Here is a 20,680-nt window from a genome sequence, read left to right as displayed (position 1 = left end):
ATAATTTGATACCTACATTGTCTATACCTCAATTAATAGTAGTATATTGATGAACATAACAAAAATTTTAATAAAATGTAGGTTTTGGGAACTGGGTTATAGGTTCAGGAGAAGACTATTGTTTAGATTAAGTTGTTCGTTGAGGATATTGGAATTGGGATTTTTCTTTGACTAGTTTATTTCCATAGATTCTAACAAATTCATCATTTTCCCTTTTTCGCATGTGTGGAGGATTTTCAAATTATCTTTATCTATTTTTTGTTTCGAATTTTGAAGATGTTTATACATTAATTATTTTTTATCCTGGTACCTTATATCAAAATTTCTACCAATTTGGCCTATAGGTATATATGGCGAGGCATTCACCACATTCTAGTCGATATATATACCAGATCTGTTCCTTTTGTCTAATTTATATTTGGCATTAAATAATCTGTTTCCTAAATTTCCGTTGGATGTGTATAGGATCTGTATCTGTAGAGTAGGGAGGGTGAGAGTAAGCCCAAAGCACTTAGGCCACATGTGACCCATTGTACATTCTCCCGAGGAGTTGTCCTCCTAGGTCATCGTCCATCCTGTCCTTTCCAGGAAGGTTGGACAGGTCACTAGGAGACATCTCCTTTATATCGGCAGGTGTAGGCCAAGACTCGCCGAACACACACACTCTCTTATTGACGATAACTCCGGGCACTCGCATAGGACATGCCTGACAGTTTCATCTCCCTGTTCACACATCCTACATAGAGGTGTGCCTACAAGCCCCATATTATGGAGGCGTTTCCTTAGTTGACAGTGGCCAGTCAGAAACCCTACTGTTAAGCGTAGATTTTTCCTGATCTTCGCCAGATATTTCTTCGGCGCCAACTTTCCAGGGTCGCCCAAGGTGATCCTGGCAAGATTGCATCCTTTGATACCATTCCATCTCTTCAAGGATTGAGCATGGGTGTAACATTTGACTAGTTCCGCAATTGTCGAAGTAATCAGGCCGTAGGTGCCACTGGGTCCTAAGATTCTTAGTCCAGCCACTTCCTTGGCTAAAGAGTCGGCAATGCGATTACCTTTACTCCTGTCGTGCCCTTTAACCCACCTCAGGATAATGTTATTATCTACCAAGGCTTTGGCTAGATCTCGGTGACACTCTAGTACTAGCCCTGAGTATAGAATTTTTGCAGATTGAATTTTGAAAGATAATTTTCAATATCCTCGGAGATTATACCTTCATAATTGATACTAACATATTTGTGTTCTGGTCTTGTGGAAATTGAATATAGTTCTTTCATTACTTAGTCCAAACATTATAGTAAGTTCACCTCGGAATTCGAGATACCCAGCTGTAAGTCTGTAAATACTTGTATATTGACACCCTAAAAGTTGTCTCGAAACTCAAAGGTCAAAGGTCACAAAAATCGGTTTTTTGCGCTTTTTTTGGAAATATCTCATTTCCTATGGGTTTTTTGCTATTTGTATTTATTATCAATATTGTAGAATACAAAATTCTCTACAAATTTTGTTAAAAAAAATTTTTTATACGGTGAACCGTTTTCGAGATAGAGGGCGGAGAGCACGCGGTCACAGCATCACTTCAGGTCAACCGGTGCCTCCGGTCGAACACGCGCCATATATAGTTGATGAACTATCGATAAATCAATGATTATAAATATTTGTCAATTTTTATTAACTATTATATTATATTTTATCATTTTTTTTCTAACTTATCCACTTTTTATTTAGTATTAATTTATTTAACAACACTTACCTGCCCATGTAATTGCAGAATTATTAATGAAAATATAGGAATTATATTTGAATTTTAACCTAATTAAATTTATAACTTCTTACATGATGAAAAAAAAACAAATAAATTATGAATTAATCTTTTTATTAAAAAATATCATTGAATACATTTATTTTTATTGAAAGTAAAGAAATGGAATAAAGGGTACAGAAACAACAATTTATAATTTTAATCATATTCTTCCTCTTCATCGTCGTCTTCTGGCTACTGGTAAATTTCAAACTGGTCTTCATTATCGTCTTCAACGACATTTGTCTCAAGTTCTTCCATGATTTCGGGGTCAAAGGTTCCATCTTCGTTAATGTCGCTCTGATATGGTAGAGCATTGAGACAAGCTTGCCCATTACATTGGCCACAAGCTAAAGAGCATTGCAAGCCCGCTTTCCTGCATCCACATTGCGAACCACAACCACTCTTGCAGTTGCAGAAAATTGTATTTAGCAAATTTTCTGGAGCAGGTGGTAAAATTGTCATGATAGGCTCCAGAAAATCGTTTCGCATTGCCCAACCCCATACCTGGGGTTCCAAATCATGTCCTAACCAAGTTTGAACTTGATAATATACACGGTTGAAATGTTGATGAGCAGCTGCACTTGTTGGTGGAATATTTGAAAGCTGCACAGGTTTATTAAGTTTTGTAGACTTGACGTAATGCATATAACGAAGATGATCGAGACTTTTCACAGATTTCGGAGCATTATAGACTGCCAATAAGGTTTGAGTTCCACTCTCTAATAATCTCTGGGCCGAACAATTTTTTTCCTCAAATGCTGCACCTAGTTCATCCAAATTTGTCAGTTTCTCAAAAACTTTTAAAATGATTTTTCCCTTTTTAAAAAGCGCAGAAGTTGTGTCACAGCCACTTAATGCATGCAGAAATAAAATATGTTTTTAGAATGAGGATATTTATCCGAGATTCTTACCTAATTTAAGCTTAAATGACTGGATTATACTGATTTTTGTTGATATTTCCTTATAATGTTGTTAACTAGAGTAATAGGTATTTTGTTATTAACTGCTATTTGTTCAATGATTGCGATTTCACTTCGGAGATTTGATTAGAAAGGGGTATTGTGAAAGCCCTATGTATCATTGACCTGAATGCAGACAATTTCTGTGAAATCGGGTGAAAGAGTCAAAAGGTATTGTTGCAATCTGTGAATGTGTTTTTTCGCAAAATGTTAAAGTCGAATTTATCATCGTTTTTTTTTGATGTCAAACGATACTAATTTATTGTTATTGTTAATTTTTATGTTGATGAGTTTGTTTGTCTATAGACCTGACAAATAAAGTCACCAACATAAAAATTAACAATAACATTAAATCAGTATCGTTTGACATCAAGAACATGTTTCCAAATATTCCAACAGAAAAATGCCTTCCCCTGATGAAAAACATATTGTATAGACATACCTAATACTAACCCATATGTCAACAGTGAACTCTGTGAACTGTTAAACACGTGTTTAAGTTTCAGAAAATTGGACAATGGGAGTGAAAATCGTCTGGCCTCAAGACTTGAACCACCGGTTCACACAGCGGTTGATTGAGTGAGTAAACCACTCACGTCAACCCGACCGGCTATCGTCCCACCACATAGATATACATATTATTTCAGTCACGATCGGTTCATTAATGAGAAATTTTGGGTAATTTGTGTGGCAATTAATAAGAAGATAAAACTTATTGAAACTATCGAAGAAAGTTGAAGCCATAATTTTAGTTGCACTAAAGTCTTGAAATTCAGACTGCATGGAATTGAACGCTTTAATGATATATTCTTTTTATTCTGCAGTAGCTGATTAAAATTGGTTTTTTTGGAGAGTTCTTTGGTGAATAACAAATTGAGTAATTTCCAAAATAGTTTGAATATGTTCCATGGACACTTGGAAGTCATCTGAAGAATAAATATCCGCTTCCACCAGATCTATTATAATTATGAAGGTCGGTATGCATTATATCTAGTCGGCACGCTAGTTGTTTAATTATTGATATATTTCGCATTTTCTCAGTGAATTTCATCTCATATAATATGTTGAGAGAAAGGTATTCGTAATATAATAGTGTGATCAGTTGACCTTCTATATCGTAGGCAGCCCCTGAGCATTGAACAAGATTAGAAGATTTTTTATGAAATACTACTTTGTTGATTCAGTTCAAGAAACTATTTTTTTATTTTCTCGAAAAACATAATCAAAGTCAGTTAAGTCGTCAGTCGTTATTATTCACTTGATCCTTTGTACAGTGCTTACGATTAGGTTTCATAAGTACCATAGTTATAAACACTACTACATTGGGAAGTTGTGTATACAAGTGCTATCTAAAATAAAAGGCAGACTTTTTGTCATAATTCATTGGCGAACTCAGATGTCAGGTTGTGCTAAATAGGTTCCATTAGGAAAAACGTAAGTTCTGTTAAATGATGAATTACTTACATGTATAATTTATATAATGGGATTGATACTTTGTGACAAATATTGTTCATTTTAAATTAAATAGTAGATTTACTGAAAACGAAAAATCAGTATATAAATAATAAAAATTAAAAAAAAAAAGGAAAAAAAACAATATGTCGATGAACATTCTGCACAGAGATGTGTAGATCATGAGTATAGTTTTCTTTCAGATACAAACCGAATGAAAAAATTCATCCGAAACAACTACTTTCGAAAATAAATTATACGAAATCACTCTCTCTTATTCAGTTTGTGCATTAATCTGTGGTGCATCAAACATGTAAAATGGAATATTGTTCACTTGAATGTAATGTTTTATAGCAAGCACCAAACGTGATGGCGTGTCATCGCGCAGGTATAGACTCTCCCAACTAAATTTCTATTGGATTACGATAAGCACCTTGCCAGCCAGTGTCGTACCTATAATTAGTTTTAATCAGGGCAGCAAATGGAATATGACTTTTTTGTAATATCTTTTCATATTTTATTTAGTATTATAGGTAGTAATACAGTTCATCAAAATGTTTTGTAATGATACACTCTTGATGACGGTTTTTTTGTTAGGCTATGACATTTTTTCAGAAACAACGCAAATCATTCAGACAATGCCAACAGATTCAGAGGACAAGTAATGATACAGCTTTGTACAGAGCATTTGTATGTCTCACAAGAGCTGTAAAGGGGGTTATATTGAAAATGAGTTTGTGCACATGGGAGCGGGCTCGCCATCATGTTTGGCGCTTGCTGTACATGAATTACTGAAGAAGCCAGCCGCTCGTCCTGCCGAAACGTTAAGAAGCAGTTCGAAACTACGATGACCTTCAAACCCGAATGGAGATAGTAACACTGAAAAACTCAGCCGCGAAAGCTTTAAGAAATTTATTTTGATAGTGCTTGTTATCTAGAATACAACGACAAAAATTTCGGATCAACAGCATTCATCGAAAGCTATTCTTACGTCACGAGATATATGCGACTGTCTGAATACATGAATCAATGTTTGAAATTTGAAAGAAGATTTGTTCAAGCCGGGAAAGTTTTATTTAGGCACATGCAAGAAATTCACCACAAGTGGGCTCATTCATAGTTATGAAGTGCTTCAATAACAATGAGGAGTTTTCAATCAAATTCAGTGATTTGAAGCAATTATTCAAATTTAAATATTTGGCAGCAATGGGAAATAATAGTGAAGTGAAAGATTGGGAGTGTATTGAGATGTTTAGGTAATGAATAGTTTCATTCATCCTCCCAATGAATAGGTTTAAATGTAACACTTTGTTGTATGATTTTCGCTGAACAATTTATAAAACAGCAACCCGTGTTTCACTATTCAATAACTTTAAATAATATAACAATTTAAATTATGTGAACTTCTCTCTACTAAATGACTAATAATTTTACCTGAGTTTAAGTATGAACTAATTGAAAAATTAAATATTATAAAGGAAATTTCACAAACTCATTAAATGAACATGTAATTAACTAATTACCAATTTCCACATTAGAGGGGTAGAATTCAATTATACCAGTATAATATTGACATTCCTTAAACTTTCAGAAATCTCCAATATAATGATATCCAAGCATTTCAAAAAACTGAATTTCTAAACTTTCAGTTCCAATTGTAATACGTCATAGTCGTATTACATTTGCAAAAGATGATTTGCAAAAATGTCGATTTGGTTTTCGCATTCAAAAAAAGTGAAGACGTGTTCATACAGTATGAACACGCCTGAGGAAGCTATTGTATAGCGAAACATGTATTGCGGCTTTGTAAACTGTTCAGTGAATATCTCACAATGAAGTGTTATTTGAATACGTTATGGATTCCCATCAAGTATCGGTCAGTGCCATCACATATCAATCATTCTGTTTGTGGTAAAAATTAAAGGAATATTTCCATTTCATTATCTTGTCCATCTACAAGATCTGTTGAAAAAATGAGGTAAATTTTCATTTTTCCCAAAATATATTTCAGCTAAACAGCTGAAACTGTGGACATACTGTGCATTTCTTTAATGTCCCCCCCCCTTTTATTTTTGGAACGGGTCAACTAAAAAAAAATTGAAATTTGGGATAATGAAATTAATGCATGAATACTTTATTTTGAAGTGAAATTGACAAATGAAAGTTTCAAGGTGGGAAAAATTAAATGGAACGGGGGGTCTTGTGCCACATCTTTTTGAAGCTCCTGACAAATGCTTCACAACCCTAGAATATGTCAATATCTTCAACTACTACAAAATGGCGGAACTTTTGATAATTGCCTGAATACATTGACAATTAACTACATAACATTTAACAAAGGTGTCTAATCTGGCGAGCGGGCTGGCCATTCTGTATAACCTCGACGGCCAATCCAACGACCGGTAAAAGTAGTATCCAAATAGTTTCTTACTTGTCTGGAGTAATGTGGCGGTGCTGCATCTTATTGGAATAAAATATCCATATCGATTTCATTAGGATTTGCTTCGACGATTTCAGTGATGAGAGGGTCAACAGTAGTTTCCAGCGTATTCAAATACAGTTCCCCTGTTAAATTTTGATCAATAAATAGAGGTCCTACAATATGGTTTCCCAATATTTCTACCCAAACGGTAATTTTTTCTGGATATTGGGTATGCGTTTCCCGAAAAACGTGAGGGTTGGTATCACTCCAATAACGGCAATTTTGTCTGTGAACATTGCCGTATAAAAAAATGTACATTCGTCACTAAAACAAATATTGTGGGAATATTTCTAGAAATATCGATATTGATGTGTTTGTCTTCAGGAAATTATTAAATGTTCCGCCATTTTGTAGTAGGTGAAAATATTGACTTCAGATTTAGAGTTCCGTGTTAGGAATCACACGTTGAAAGGTAAGGCCTCGTTAGTCTTTAGCTCGCACAAGTTTCTCAACTTCTGAGAGTTGTCGTTCATATGGGGGCGACAGCTGACTAACGGAAAAACAGATTTTAAACAGATTTTTTTTTAAACAAAGAAATGCACTGTATGTTCCAGACTAGTGTATCAACATAAAAAATTATAACAAAATCGCTAATCGAATATACGTGGTCCGCGAAATTTGAATATTCACCTTATTTTTTGAACAAACTTCATAAGATTGACCATCGGCCAAATCTAAATTGATTTAAAAAAAAGCGAATGTGCTTTAGACCACATTCCATTATCGGATAGATCAGGAATTACTGTGGTTGATTGTAAGACCGAGGCAATGGTCTTATGGTATGAGAAATAAGGTACATATGTTTTCGAATGAAAATTAGAAAGATATCTAGAGAAAACTGCATCGATTGTTGTTGTGGTAGTGTCATTTTGGTTATTATTCATTTGTAGTTCTAATTTATCTTGTAGATAGTTCACCAAGAGTTGTCCATCTTCGGACCCAAAATTAACATTGAAATCTCCTGCTGAAATTAGTGGCAACGTATGATAGTTTTCTCTTAATTCTTCAGAGTCCACTCGACTATGAATGTTTGCTCGCACCTCTCTCTCTCTCTCTCTCTCTCTTACTCCTATAGTAACATATGAAACGTAACTCTCTATCTCTTTCTATCTTCACTAACTCATACCTTCACCTCAACTTCGGTTCGCCTCGCCCGATCACACTTTTCGTAACCAAGGCAAGCTCGCGTAAAGAAGTTTTACTTTAAAAAGTTACATCACATCTCAAATAATTCTAGCTTTAATTTGTATAAAAATATTTGATACCTGCATGTTTATTTTTCAAGAGAATGAACTCCGCGTTGACGATGAATATCTGAATATTAACACTACCATTTTCTTTAATCTTAATGTAGTTTAACATGCGAATTTCAAATTATACCTATATTCGTTAAAAGTTGGTAACTTGAAATGAGCCTGTGATATGTTATCTTCCACCAAGAAACTCAACATTGTTGAATGTTATCGCTGAAAATTTTAATATGTATAGTGAATGTTCACATTTCTTTTCAAATTGGTTATATACCTACTTTATTAACAATAACCTTTGGGAAAATGAGATAATTTCTCGAAATGTTCATAAAATCAAACACTTCAATTGGCGAAAAGAATATCACTGCTCATAAAGGACTTCTCCAAATGGGTGATATAGGATGCATTTGGCTCATGTATCGGCCAAATATACGAAAAACAACAGTGTATACAAATTTTACGGCCAGAATGGTATGCCGGATTTTGATCTCTTTAACAATGTATACCTACCCTCGTGAATTATATTAACTCATATTCATTCCTACCAAATGATGAAGTTCAACTTCTCAATCAATTTGTCCTAAAAATATCTGCAAATGGATTAACAACCAGTGCGATAACAAGTACGGCATTTTCAAGTCATTTAGTTTTGTAATTAATAAGGTATTATCCTCCTTTGTCAACAGAGTAATAACATACAAAAATTGAAAGAATCTGAATTCTGGAATTAGATTTCTTAACCGAGAAATCCTCGTGAAATTCCACTAAGCTGTCACCTGGTAATATACGGTAGATCCTGTTCTGTCAACAGATGCAGATTTCTCCACATCAAAAGTTGGATGTTAGGCATTTCCGAAAAGGGTTGTGCTGTAGGGTTCGTGCCGATCGCAGGAAGGCCGGTCTTTTTAAAATCTGATCATTTGGTATACCTACTTATATTCTCTCTCATTATGTGGTTCGAGAACTGAATTTTAATCTTAATTAAATGCTTTTCATTCACTATTATCTTCTCGATAAATTGACAAAAAGTCTCTTACTTGTTTTTGTTCCCTTAACTTCATCTTACTCTACGAGGATGGTGTTTTTCTCAGTCCAAGAGAAAATGAAAGTCCAAGGTTTCAAATATAAAGTATAATGAGTAGAAAAACGACTCCATGGGCAAAATAATAAAAAAACAAAGTGTAAAATCTTATATCAAAAAAAATGTTAAATTTAATGAAATGAAAGAAAATAGAACTTAGGAAATGCCGCCAATTTTACCATGCTATTAACTATTAATTGAACAACTGTTGAACAACTACAAACGCACCAACTCGGTACAAAAAAATTTTTGTTTTACTTTTACTTTAGGGAGAGAGGTGTATAACTTCAAATTTTCGCCCTTTTTTGTAATTGTTTTATGAACTCTAGCTAAACAATCAGCACTAGAAACCCAACAATATATAATCTCTTTGCAAATAGGAAGTGGATTCAGACAAAATAATATGTGAACTCTTTCTCAATATCAACTGGTTAGTAAAAAAAACAAACACTCGCATAACGCCTCTTTGGGTGGTTCATGATCAACCATAGGTTCCGTTGACCCGGTGTGTCTTCAACACAAACACTTTTATTTCAAACTACCCTGTATCTTTATGATTTCACTACCGATTTTCCTTAAATTTGGCACCACGCGCTTACAAACAAAATAACTCCCCTATTAATCTAATCACCAAGTTCAAAAACATGAAAAATAGAGATAAAGGTCCTAAAAATATGAGCAATAACTCATTCGATTCGGAATCACCTCTAGAAAAAAGTTTTTGAAGGATTTTGGTGCAGGTAAAAAATTGCAATTGTTATTAACAAAATAAGATTTAAAAAAATTTAAAAAATGTTTTTCGTTAATAACTCAAAAAATATTAATATTCAAGCAATTTTGAAAAAATCTCGTTAAAGAGGAGGAAATTTCCGATAAAAAAGTCCCGAATCCCGAAACTCTGTCTCCATTATTTATAATTTTAATTTGACGTTGAAAATAGGGTTCCGCGCGGCTGTTACGGCATAAGCGCGCTGCCGCTAAAGAGAGTTTATCAAAAAAAAAATTTTTTTTTACCATTTTTCAAAAAGTTATTCAATTGTTACCTAACAAATTTTTTCCCAATTTTCGTTGACATAAATAATTTGAGTTATTGACGAAAATCTAAATACCATTTTTTAAATCTCATTTTGGTAATAACAATTGCAATTTTTTACCTGCACCAAAATTTTCAAAAACATATTTCTAGAGGTGATTCCGAATCGAATGAGCTATCGCTCATATTTTCAGGACCATTATCTCTATTTTTCATGTTTTTGAACTTGATTATACTACATTTAGGCCACCTCCCTCAGCTTCGAAGGCTGAGAGATGAGACCCCCGATCTCGTCTCGACGGGCTCCGGTGACTGACTTTTTGTGTCTCTCCCAAAAACGCTAGCCACAAAAAACCTCATCTCAGCGTTTTAAACTTTCCCAAGCGTATGATTATCCGCAGGATGTAATATATACATTTGTTTAGTCTAGCCCACTTATATATGACCACAACGGCGCTCGAAGGTTCGACAGTCATAAAGTAGTTCAAATGCATTTTTATTTGGGAAAATATCGACACCGAAGGATCAGGTGATCGACCTCGATCTCTATGAATGAAATAATATTTCACGGTAACCATCGCAATGGCAGTTATTACAATTTCTTGGGTTCATCAAACTATAGTATGAATCAAAATCTATTCCTCTTTTGTTCGAATACTGGATAAGATGAAAAACATATCTTAAAAACACCAGGTTTCAAATTCTAGTTCATATTCCTTCGTTCGGTTTGAAATGAATGCCTAACCAATTTTTCTGTATTCTTTTTACTACAGATACATTGAAGGTATCTATTTAAAAGTGCTTTTTTGACCCAAATACAAAAGTCAAAAATTGGTATCCAGTAATGAATTGAAATTTCGAATGAATATTCGAATCATTCACCTCTCCCAATGTTCTACAACTATTTCCGAAACTTATAACTCGAGGGACCTTGAATTGAATTCGACAGATAGTTTTATAACAGAAATGCTCGCAGATACCTTTTGTTTGTCGAGCAAAACTTCTCTCAAATCAAAGAAGTAATCGCTAATGATCAATATAATCAAACTGCAGTGAAATCACCGAACTGCGTGGACATGAATAAGAATTTTGCTCGGAACTAAATTTTTAAAATGATGGAATTGAACGTATTTCGATAGACTGAGCTCAGTATATAAGGGATATGATATGTGTAGAGATTTTTTCCAGAAAAAAAAAACAATGATATAAATTCAAGAACCTTTAGGGTCCAAATTTCAGAATTTCCGTAAAGTAAACATTCAGTGAATTGAATGTAAAATTCGGCTCCGACAGAGCTGATTTTTGGTAGAGACCTTGAGTACATCAGTGAAAATAAAGTGCCAAGAGTCCCTTAGATCCCATGTATGCCAAAAAGTTATTCAAAGTCAAAGGTCGAAATGTTTTTTTCATTTTTTTTCTCAAACCGGTAAGTTGTATCAAGAATATAATCCAGACAAAAATTGTAGACCATTCCTAAGATATCGCGTTCCGAAAGCACACAAGTTTGTAGTGTTAAATGTGGCTGTAGAAGAGTAGAATTATTATGTTCACCAATATGCGCAAATTGCCAAGGCCAGTCTTGCTTGAATGTTCGATTGAATCCAACTGAAAATTCATGTGATATCGATGAAGAGACAACTGATTCATCTTCAATTGAATAATTCATGAACAATCAGAAAGAAGAAGAAGAACAAGAAATCGAAAAAGACATAACAGTTGAAGTCGAATTTGAAGAGTATGAATCAGATTCAAATATTAATAGAACTCAGAACTGCAGTTCAAATCAATCACCTATATCAATATCGAAATCAATAATCATTGTGCAGTAAATACATTATTCTGTCATAAAACTTCGTCATAAAAGATCGTAGAATATAGGCCCACTGGAAAAACCCCTTTGAAAAAAATGCGCCAAGTACACCTCCTCACAAGTAGGGCGGAAATGTGTGCATATAATGTAGAACGAAACTCCAACTTTTAGAGTAGCAATATTCCCACACTAGAATCCACAATGCTGAAAATTGCTTTTCGACAGCGTCTAGTCAGGTGAATTTTGAAACAGCTCAATATCAACAAGGCGTCTGATCCTGATGAAGTTCTCGACATCGTACTTAAAAAGTGTGCAAAAATACTCGTACCAATATTTTGCAGACCTGTTTCACGAGAAAGGGGTTTTTTCTTCTTGTTGGAAGATTGCTCGCATTCAGCCTATTTCCAAAAAGAGCACAAAACTCTTCCAAATAACTATAGACCAGTCGCTTTACTATCAGTGATATAAAAAATCATGGATAAAACCGTACACCACCATGTCCTCAAATAATTGAAAGGCTTCAACATCTTGAGTGATCATCAATATGGCTTTCGGAAACAAAGATCAACAGGCAGCCTTCTATCGTATGTCACACATATTTGGAATAACGCAATCGAGAAACATGGAGAGTCAAGAGCTGTTGCGCTTGATATTTCCAAGGCCTTTGATCGTGTGGGGCTTGAGGGTTTGCTGGCCAAACTTTGATGCTATGGCTTGTCGGATCATTTTTGTGTATGGCTCTTCAGCTTCCTGAAAGAACGTTTCCGGCAAGTGGCCGTCGATGGATATCTCTCGATTACTTTCACCATCAACCCTCTTTCATATGGAAAAAACCAAGAATCCAATATATTGATTTGCTGACAACAGCACACTTGTCTCGTCATAACATTTGGATTCCAGGACATCGACTGCTGATGCACATCTTCACCGGCAGCAGGAGGTTGCATTTCTTAATGAAAATCTAGAAGTAATTTCGAATTGGGGTGAAAGGTTCAATTCAATGCCACAAAAACGCAGGCATCGGTTTTCTCCAAAAAGATAAATGTCTGCGAACTGGATATAATAATGTCAGGTTAGACAATTTCGCTTTGTGCTTCGATAAGTTTGTTAGGGGTTGAGATGGACATCAATATGTCTTGACACAATCATGTCGGTGGAATTGCAAAGGCTGCTTCTCAAAAACTTGGAACACTGTTCTGAACCAGAAAACTGTACACACCTCAGCAACTTTTGATGCTTTATAGAGCTCAGATCAGACATTCTCTGGAAGTATTGTTCTAATGTATGGAGCTCCGCCCCCAAATACACCCTGAAGCTGCTGGATTCCATCCAGAAAAGAGCCATCCGCCTGAGTGGAGACGCGAACATCACTTGAAACCTTGACAGTCTGTAACATCAAAGAAAGGTTGGAGATTTGTGTCTCTTCTATAGATACTTTCACGGTGACTTGGCACATTTGATTCCACCAAGAGCGGTATATATCAAAAATACCTGACAAACTATGGCTGCTCATCGTTTTGAGGTTCAACTCAGTACACCTCGAACTTCACCGTATGAAAGAACTCTTTCATTTAGAGAACTGCGTTGATGTGGAATAAACTTCCTGGGAACGTTTTTCCAAATGGATTCAATCTCCAGCGATTCAAATCCAATGTGAATCACTACTTTCGCACAAGCACCGCTCCAAGAGCGCCTAAAGGATTTTCCTGTAGTGCTTGTGTTCTGTCATTGAAAAAAAAAGTTTCAGAACCATTTTTGTCGATAATTTTATGATCTACAATTTTTGTCTGTATTATATTTTTGATAAAACCTACCGTTTTCGAGAATAATACAAAAAACTACTAAAAACGAAATTTTCACCTTTGATCTTGAACAACTTTTTTAGCACACGTGTGATCTATGGGGACTTCTGGCAATTCATTTCTACTGTGTACTCAATGTTTCTAGAAAAATTCAGTTCTATCGGAATGTTTGTTATTTGAAATGGCTATTTTGAACGAGCTAGTTTCTAAATCCTACGTTGAGGGAAGTAATCCGAATAAATTTACATCTTTTTGACCACAGTATTATCATATTTGAAATCTTCATACTTTTCAAAATACGCTTAACTGTCCCTCGTCAAAGATCACCCTGTATGTGAAGAGACAAACTGTCCTCGAAAGTTTGAGAAAACTTGAACATCTGTCTTTTCTACAACTGTTTTTTTGCTGAACTTCACTCTGGAAAATTCCATGAATGGAATGACATATGGTTCCTTCCAGTAGCTAAGATCGACTTCATATTGAAATCATCAGTAATCAGTAATATATCCGGATCTGAGCACGTAATTAATTTATAATGAAATATTTCATTTCATGTATGTAATCATATTTTTTATCTTCATCCATTGTTCCAAATTCCGTGTATTTATTTCGTGGATATCCGAAACAAAATTGTATGTCCTTATAGTTTTGTTAAAATTGTTCAGTCATTCGTTCAGTTCTAACAATAATGTTCGTGTAACATTGAAAATTATATTGAAATCGTTAGTAATTATCACTTTCTCAAATCATGTAAGTAAGTGCATATTGTAAGATGAAAAATATACAAAATCAATCTTAAATCTATGAACGTCAATGAATCTAGTAAAACAGGGTTACATCATTCACCCTGGTAAGTAATGAAAACATATTGTTATATCTTGGTTTTTGCCATTTCAGCCTCTGGTTGTTCTTATCAACTCGTTTTTCGGAAAAAGCTGTTCAAGAACTACAAACTCTTTTGATTTTCAACTTAAAATATCTTCAAAATGGAAAAATGTAGGCTGCAAGCAATGAAAAATCATGAATTTCAATGAAGTTAACATTGATACAAATGTTTTTCAGACCATTATCATAAACCTAACCAAAAAAGCGATCCAATCATTCAAATACAAACTTGACAAATATAGAGATAACGTTCAATAGTACTTTTAACATTTAGTATTCTTTGAACAATCTCTCAGTTTGTATTATTACTATCAGCTCCAACCATTTTTCTTTTAATCTACGAAATAATTCTTAAGTCGATTTGGAAAATGTTAATTATCATGCTCGACGTGAAATCCACATTAGTGGACGGTAATTTCAACATTTCTGATAATATTTTAGTTGAGTTTACTGAAATTATCTGGTGAGTTTTATGAACTGTATAAGTCAAAAAATGTGGTGTTAACAGCAGATAATATATTGGAAATTCATATATAAGGACAACTGCCATATTATTCATATGCATCTGTAACATCAGACATTGGCAAGCTAGAGAATATTCAGAACATACATAAATGAAGCTATATTTCCAAAATCATAAATGACCAATGTCACAATAATGTGTTCATTAATCAGGGTGTTTAACAAAAACACTTAATTGTTTTTCATATCTAGGATACCTGCTGAAAAGTGATTGATTCAGCTGTCAAAGTCAACCTACTCTATAAGTATTTTACTTTTTCTAAAAGTGGTAATGATATTTACGATTCTCATATATTTCAAGCTCTCCAAATGAAACTTACACAATGACTCAGCGGTTGCTATATGTATGTGTTTCACAACGAAACACTAACTAACCCTACACCAAATGCTGAAACTTTTCATGGGAATAAAGTCTAACTGAATATTATTCAAACATGCACCCGTTATATTCGCAAAGTTATTGTCGAAAAAATGCTTATTACTCACCCCGTTTTCTTGTTGATTTTTTAGAATTTAAACGTAAGGACGGACACGAATATACCCTATAATGGCGGCATCATTACATTTAGGTCACTATGATCAATTTGCGCGCGACTCAATTGATTTTGTTCCGAGGACCCGGTAGAGTGACGTCACTCTCTGTGAAAATGCTTGGAAATGTAGGAAATATTGGGCCATCTGCTGGAAAGATAACGAGTTAAGTGGAAACTCGTGTCCGAAAGATTTCTGTTAGACACATTATTTGGCATGTGATTGTTTCTCATTCCACATTGGATATAAGAAATAGTATATACCATGATTTGTTATTTGATGATGACAAAGGTTATATGTTAGATAACATAATGTATGTCCGAGATAAGAAGGGCCAGCATGGAAAAATCAAAAATCGTGAGAGATGGAAACTCGGTTGAATAGAAAATGTTTGTGATGCATTGTTTGGAGCCTTTGTTGTAGTAATGAATATTATGGGAAATCCCTTAGTAGCAGACACCTAAGATTTTCAGGAAATAAAATTAAAAATTCTTCGAGAAATGTAACTCAAGTCAAGTCGACCAATTATAAAATCAAAATCAATTAACTGAAATACAACTTTTGCTTAAATATATTCAGGAACTTCAATTAAGCTCGTCGACGGCTTGGGACTGCTGATTATTAGTTCGTTGATAGATTCTCTAGGAGTGACTGTCAATTCTTCAGAGACCAAATCGTTGGACAGTTGTGCATCGCAGAACGTCACGCTGCAACTTGGTAGGTACGTTTACGGAAGTTTCTGGCTAGTGGAATATTGGTCATGTCTGTAGCCAAATATTCCACGTCAGAAAATAAATGTCTATCATATGGGTAAATTCCTGTGCATTTAAACACAGACACCGCAATATCCAGCCGAGCTACTTTAGTAAACGCTTCTTTGACCAGACCAGCAATATCGTAGTCGGTTATCCGAGATCCAGCGTTTGCTCTCATTCACATGTCGCATCGTGGGTTATGAGCATCTTTGAATGGCTTCATGCATGTTCTGTCCAGCGTTTGGAGCTTGTGGGTGGTGTGTGGTGGTGAGCTCATCACATGAACGTTGTTTTCTCGGCAAAAATTGATAACCACCAGTGTCTTGCGGCTGCAATGGCCATCCAGTAGGAGCAGCACAGGGCTTCTTTTTGCCGGGTGAGTATTTAACGAATATCTGCAACCATTGTACGAAAAAATCACAGTTCATCCAGCCGTTTGGCTGAGCCACGCCAACGCTTTCGGCTGGAGCATTGATTATGAGCCGATCATTCATCCTTTGCCTAGAAAAGACAAAAAATGGCGATATGAAGTGGCCGATGGCACTCATACAAAACAAAACTGTTATAATTTTGCCCGTTTCAGCAGAAGTGAACTTTCCCACGGACAGCCTTCGGAGCGATAACTGTTTGATGTTTTTGCACGCAGCTGACTCCGTTTTCATCACAGTTATAAATGTTAGAAGGTGGAAATCTGTACTGTGTTATTAGTCTTTTCATGTTGTCATAAAATATATCGACTTGCGGTTTATTAAACCCTACGGCTCGCATAATGCTTGTCGACTCTGATGCTCTAAATGAAATGTCCGGATGTTTCTGCATGAAATCATAATAAAAATGCTTTCCGGCAGCTTGCTTCTCTTTGTTGAAATGATGGGGGATCTTCATTGCTTCAGCCAAGTCGAAAGCTAACTTCAGAAACTCCTCCTTCGGGTAAGAAGGTATTAGTTGATCTACCAAGCTTTGGTTGCAACGTTACTTCTTCTCCACGGTTCAATGCCGATGTTTCATCATGTAGAGTGCTTTTTGGGATATTGTAGCGTAGTGAAGCATCCCTCAAACTCATTTCTTCAGGACAAAACCTTATCTATCGCAGTTTGTAAACTCTTTTGGTTTCATTTTTCTTTCTTTTTCGTCTCTTCCATTTCGATTTATCTCCGTTCTTCTATCCTCTGAAACAACTTATGATAATTATAATAATAAATATAGATGCTTAGTAGAAAAAACAACTAATAAACTTTCCGGTGTTAAGGGACATCTTTGTGACACAGGACCCCAACATTACGTGTTTTATAGTAAAACTGTTTAGAAAATTAATAGAAACTTTCATTGTTGACTTTCATGGGTTCACCATCTTTTTTGGCAATTAAAAGAAACCCTCAAATACAAAACTATAGCAGTAATACTTACTTAAAATATATGCGACGCAGTGCTTTTCAGCAATCAACTGCTACCAACGAGGATTTTCGCGTCACTGGCGAATCGCGTCCCGTGTCCCTGTATCACTACTTTTTTCGCGCCCCTCTCATCGATTTTGAACCGAACGCATTGTAACTTGTCGGGATAGCGCGAGTGTCCGACGCTACGTGCCGTCCGGCGTTAGGGGCATTTCCCCTACTGGAGTTTAAATCCCAACACCAAACCGTTATTTCAACACCTTGACCCATATTTCGATCACCAAGTGATCATCTTCGAAAGGAATATCAAACTAGGAAACTAGGAAATGGTTGTCCATTCTGGAGCTTATTCGAATGACGTATCTAATAAAATTTATAAAATTTCAATTATTTCCGGAGATATTCGAAAAGTACCACAATTCACCAATTAAGTTTTGATTTTTTTCCCAGCGTTATTCAAAGAGATATCATTGATAAGGAATATTTCAGAATAGACAGGAAAAACCATTCAGTACCTTCTCATCCAAGGGAAAGGTAACAACAGCTTTCTGTACATTATACACAACAGTTCTTCTACCTTCCCCATGCCATAATTCTGATAAGCACATTCGAAATCTGGAAAGACTGCTCAACTCAAAAGAGTATGTTTGGGTTTTCATCAACTTTCCATTGCACAAACACATTTTCAACACTTCGCGGTAAACACTAAAAAACAGTATTGCTGGAAATCAAACGTCATCTGGACTTTATTCAAAACGAATGTAATAAAATTATCATGATATATCAATTGTTATCAGTTCCCTTCATATATTGAAACGATAAGTAGTATTCAATAATGAAAGCTCATTCAACTGAATTTTAGTTTTCATGAATTTCATGAATAAAGTGATAGTAATTTTGCGTTGGCACTCTAAGACTTTTTGCTGAATATGTTCCGAATTGATGAAAAAATCAAATATGTTCACTGTAAAATAGATCGTGGAAGAAAATGCAATTCTACCAATTGTTCTATTTGTCAAACCATTCGAAACGGCTGTTCTTCGTTTTTACACTTCATTGCAGTGATGTCTTATTTTTTCAATTTCCCATCGTCAGCATTTCTCATTCATGTGGCCTTTCAAGAGCGCATGTTCGCTGTTTTTTCTTTTTACTTCATAAAAATATATTCTCACTATTATTCAAACAATATTCCTTCTTATTTTATATTAATCTACTTGCGATAAATTTCTATGTTGACGACCAATCAACATCCAGTTCAAGCTCTAAATGTCTCTTTGCCATCATGGCAATCTATCTCATTATATTGAAAATGTGAAAGGATTAAGAGGGAAAGTTGAAAATTCTGTAATTCTGCCATTGAAATGATTACTATACCACCAATATTGAAGAATAACTGAAGAATCCACAACTGCTTTCTGTTTCAATGGCCTTTGTCAGTTCTTCTGATAGACATTATTATTTCAATATTGCATTACAAATGTCATTTCCACAATCCCACAACTCTCATAAGTTTCGTACCCCAAAATAGGAATCTTTTGGTAACTATTATCTACAAATTGATGGATACAGCCGTTGCTACTACGTGGTAGATCATCATGGAAAATGAGAAATAAAACTTACTATGTATTTATACCTCTTGTTTTTTGTCCTGGTTCTGATGTTGATGTATTTCGAGGTGATTTTTCTTCTTAGGCACTCTTGGTTGAACCAAAAGTTCTGCGATGCATGATGGCACTTCATTTTCAGTTTAAAGTAGTATGTGGCTTGTCTAGCTGTACTCGCTTCTTCCAATCAAGTTTAATTTCTCATTTATCATGATGATCTCCAACCTCATCCATCAATTCATTGAAAGAAGCAAGTACAGCTAAGACAAGCTGTACTACCGAATGTTCGTCATTAACTCTACTTTTAATTAATGTAGCCTCTAATTTGAAATCGGCAGACGTCACACATTCACCTAGTTGAAGAAACGATACGTAGCTGGGGTCAAAAAATTGAACATAATTAGAATTTTCCATTAGGAAAGTGCCCTAACATGTACATCATCGGAAATTTATATTGTAAAGTATAATATTATGTTCTTCGATAAGCCGGACAATAATTTGCTAATCAATGACGTTTTATAACTAATACTTGATAGTACATAGAAGAGTTTTGTTTGTTATTTGTACAACCACAGGTTTCATTGCATGGAAGTCTAAATTGATTTTTCGGTAGACGATCATAAAAAATTCATCTGTGACTGCGTTTCTGGCATCGGTAAGTTTATTGACTAGCAATTTGAATATTTTAGCTATAAACAACTCACATTCGGGGTAATATAGATTTATTCATCAGAAATGGTATATTACGTACAAACCAGGCCGTTTGAGAGTTTTAATACAAACCAATCATCCAGATAAATCTAAAATGAAACGTGAAATTGGTAATCTCAATACGAACATTAAACGAATATATATTAATAACATAAAGACGTAGCAATAATGTATTCACATGTATTATTATTCACATGTATTACCATCCTCGACCCTCTTTAGCAAGATATTAAATCCATTATGAAGAGAGGAAATATCTCATTTATTGTAGCTACACATCACCCATATCAGGAAGATACAAACCAATAAATCTAATTTCTTCACCATCAACATGAGATTCGTTGAAAAGTTGTATGCTGTAATAAACATCATACATATAGTGAATAGCAGTGAGATCAACAAAATGTCTAGGCCCTTACAAAAACGTAAGAGTAGCAGAAGTAATATAATGAAGCGCAGAAGGAACACACATCTTCATTATTTATTTCTTGGAATTTTCAATTCCGAAATTTCGACTTTAACATCGAAATTTCGAGATTAAACTTGAAATTCAGATTTTAATCCCGAAATTACAATTATAATTTTGAGTTCGGAGTCGAAAT

At 34.8% G+C, this 20,680-nt stretch overlaps 2 protein-coding genes across 18 annotated transcripts in view; one reads left to right on the top strand and one right to left on the bottom strand.

Moving 5' to 3' along the window:
- Rbp (RIMS binding protein) overlaps positions 1-19,670 on the bottom strand; it is a 143,063-nt gene extending 123,393 nt beyond the window's left edge. For 11 of the 15 annotated variants that reach the window (XM_074185674.1, XM_074185680.1, XM_074185664.1 and 8 more), the window contains exon 1: positions 19,384-19,669. In XM_074185674.1, coding sequence (XP_074041775.1) covers positions 19,384-19,503 — 120 coding nt within the window. In that variant the 5' untranslated portion in view covers positions 19,504-19,669. Of the gene's footprint in view, positions 1-15,569; positions 15,695-19,383 lie in introns of those variants that run through there. The other 4 variants (XM_074185675.1, XM_074185673.1, XM_074185671.1 and 1 more) reach the window with 3 other exon arrangements.
- LOC111515605 (alpha-tocopherol transfer protein) overlaps positions 3,533-20,680 on the top strand; it is a 46,012-nt gene continuing 28,864 nt past the window's right edge. The window contains exon 1 of one of the 3 annotated variants that reach the window (XM_074185685.1): positions 3,533-3,739. The gene's annotated coding sequence lies outside the window, so the exon portion shown is untranslated. Of the gene's footprint in view, positions 3,740-4,065; positions 4,201-19,864; positions 20,023-20,680 lie in introns of those variants that run through there. The other 2 variants (XM_074185686.1, XM_074185684.1) reach the window with 2 other exon arrangements.

The sequence above is a fragment of the Leptinotarsa decemlineata genome, unplaced genomic scaffold (genome assembly GCF_025532065.1).
Source record: "Leptinotarsa decemlineata unplaced genomic scaffold, Ldec_3_MD MMD2_tig00078346_RagTag_RagTag, whole genome shotgun sequence".
Taxonomy (NCBI): domain Eukaryota; kingdom Metazoa; phylum Arthropoda; class Insecta; order Coleoptera; family Chrysomelidae; genus Leptinotarsa; species Leptinotarsa decemlineata.
Note: the sequence above shows the minus strand (reverse complement) of the source record. Positions and strands in the feature narration are given on the sequence as shown.